At 56.9% G+C, this 1,943-nt stretch overlaps 2 protein-coding genes across 2 annotated transcripts in view; one reads left to right on the top strand and one right to left on the bottom strand.

Moving 5' to 3' along the window:
- EMH_0040670 (uncharacterized protein) overlaps positions 1-750 on the top strand; it is a gene marked incomplete at both ends in the record, with an annotated part of 3,389 nt that extends 2,639 nt beyond the window's left edge. The window contains 2 exons of the mRNA XM_013495533.1: positions 3-477; positions 721-750. Coding sequence (XP_013350987.1) covers positions 3-477; positions 721-750 — 505 coding nt within the window. The remainder of the gene's footprint in view (positions 1-2; positions 478-720) is intronic.
- Positions 751-1,937: 1,187 nt separating this feature from the next.
- The window catches only part of EMH_0040660 (uncharacterized protein), a gene marked incomplete at both ends in the record, with an annotated part of 2,351 nt that continues 2,345 nt past the window's right edge, over positions 1,938-1,943 (bottom strand). Inside the window, one exon of the mRNA XM_013495532.1 lies at positions 1,938-1,943. Coding sequence (XP_013350986.1) covers positions 1,938-1,943 — 6 coding nt within the window.

Below are 1,943 nucleotides of genomic sequence, written 5' to 3'. Positions count from 1 at the left end.
TTTTCTTTGTCAGCAGAAATCCGTAGACTGCCAATTACTCCAATTAAACCCTGCTGCTGCAGCAGCAGCAACAGCAGCAGCAGCAGCAGCAGCAGCAGCAGGAGCAGCAGCAGCACTGCAGCAACAAGCGCCAGCAGCAGTGAAGACAGCAGCACAACAAACGACAGCAACGCAGCAGCAGAAGGCTCTCCCCCCCAAGGACCCCGTGATGCTGATGAAGACAGCAGCAGCAGCAGCAGCAGCAGCAACAGCAGCAGCAGCAGCAGCAGCAGCAGCGTGAAGGCTGAACAAAGCAGCAGCAAGACGCCCTCAAGCACACCCCCTGCAACAACAACAGCAGCAGCAGCAGCAGCAGCAGCAGCAGCAGCAGGGAAGGGGAGCTGCTGCTGCTGCGGAGACACGGAGCAGCAGGCTGTGCTTCGACTCAAGCCCATCATCATCACCTACGAAGAGCAGTCTCCTTTCCTCGCCAAAGAGGTATTGCTGCTGCTGCTGCTGCTGCTGCTGCTGCTGCTGCTTGCTGGTCTTCTGCTGATGCTGGGGTAGTAGTGTGTCTTTGTTGCTGCTGTTATTGCTGCTGCTGCTGCTGTTGCTGCTGTTCTCTCTTTTCTGCTGCTCTTGCTGTATTCCGTGGGTTGCGGTGGGCGACATTTGCTGCTGCTGTTACTGCTGCTGCTGCTGCTGCTGCTGCTGCTGCTGCTGCTGCTGCTGTTGCTGCAGGCGAACCGCCAGTCCCGCAGAGAGGCGTGAGCTCCCCTGTCGTAGCGTTGCTCGAGGCAGCAGCAGCAGCAGAATTGCTGCTGCGGTTTCTTCTGGGGCCTTTGATCGCACACACCGCCTAGCTAGCTGGCTGGCTAGCTAGCTAGCTGGCTAGGTAGCTAGCTAGCTGGCTAGCTAGCTAGCTGGCTAGGTAGCTGACTGGGCAGCTAGCTAGCAGGCTAGGTAGCTAGTTGGCTAGCTGGCTAGCTGGCTGGCTGGCTTGCTAGCTAGCTGGCTAGGTAGCTAGCTAGCTGGGTAGCTAGCTAGCTGGCTGGGTAGCTAGCTAGGTGGCTAGGTAGCTAGCTAGCTGGGTAGCTAGCTAGCTGGCTGGGTAGCTAGCTAGGTGGCTAGGTAGCTAGCTAGCTGGGTAGCTAGCTAGCTGGCTAGGTAGCTAGCTAGCTAGGTAGCTGGGTAGTCAGCTGGCAACTCCATAGCGTCAGCGGCAAGCAAACTACGTTGGCTAGCCAGCTAGCTACCTACCTACCTTTTGATGTGGCTAGCTAGCTAGCTAGCTGTAGCTACCCAGCTACTACCTGCTTAGCTAGCTAGCTGGCTAGCTAACTGGCTATTCAGCAAGCTAGCTAGCTAGCTAGCTAGCTAGCTAGCTAGCTCGTGTGCTGGGTGTATAGGAAGTGGGGGGTGAAGCGGCTGGTGTGTAGAGGCCTGCCCCCGCAGCCAGCTGGCTAGCCAGAGAGGCAGCTAGCTGGGTAGCTGGCTAGCCAGCTAGCTAGCCAGCCAGACAGCTAGCTAGCTGTCGACTCCAGGAATCCGTTTTAATTTTGGCGAGCCAAAGTTTCATAAACAAATGTTAACCAAGTCGCTTCAGCAGCAGCAGCTGCTGCTGCAGCAGCAGCAGCTGCTGCTGCTGCTGCTGCTGCTGTTGGCCACGCATTCCAGTTCTTACGCAGTAGCCGCTAGCTATTTACCCTACTAGCTAGCTAGCTAGCCTACTAGCTAGCCAGCCACCTAGCTACCCTACTAGCTAGCCAGCTAGCCAATCAGCTAGCTAGCTAGCCTACTAGCTAGCCAGCTAGCCTACTAGCTAGCCTACTAGCTAGCTAGCTAGCCTACTAGCTAGCTAGCTGGCGAGCGGGCGAGATTGCTACCACAGGTCAGAGCCGCGAGCAGCAGCAGCAGCAGCTCACAACTCAAACGGGGCTAACGAGCACTTACCCCCTTCATGT

The sequence above is a fragment of the Eimeria mitis genome, genomic scaffold, assembly GCF_000499745.2.
Source record: "Eimeria mitis Houghton genomic scaffold, Emh_scaff1623, whole genome shotgun sequence".
Lineage (NCBI taxonomy): Eukaryota > Apicomplexa > Conoidasida > Eucoccidiorida > Eimeriidae > Eimeria > Eimeria mitis.
The sequence above is the reverse complement of the archived record's forward strand: the minus strand, read 5'-3'. Positions and strand labels throughout refer to the sequence as shown.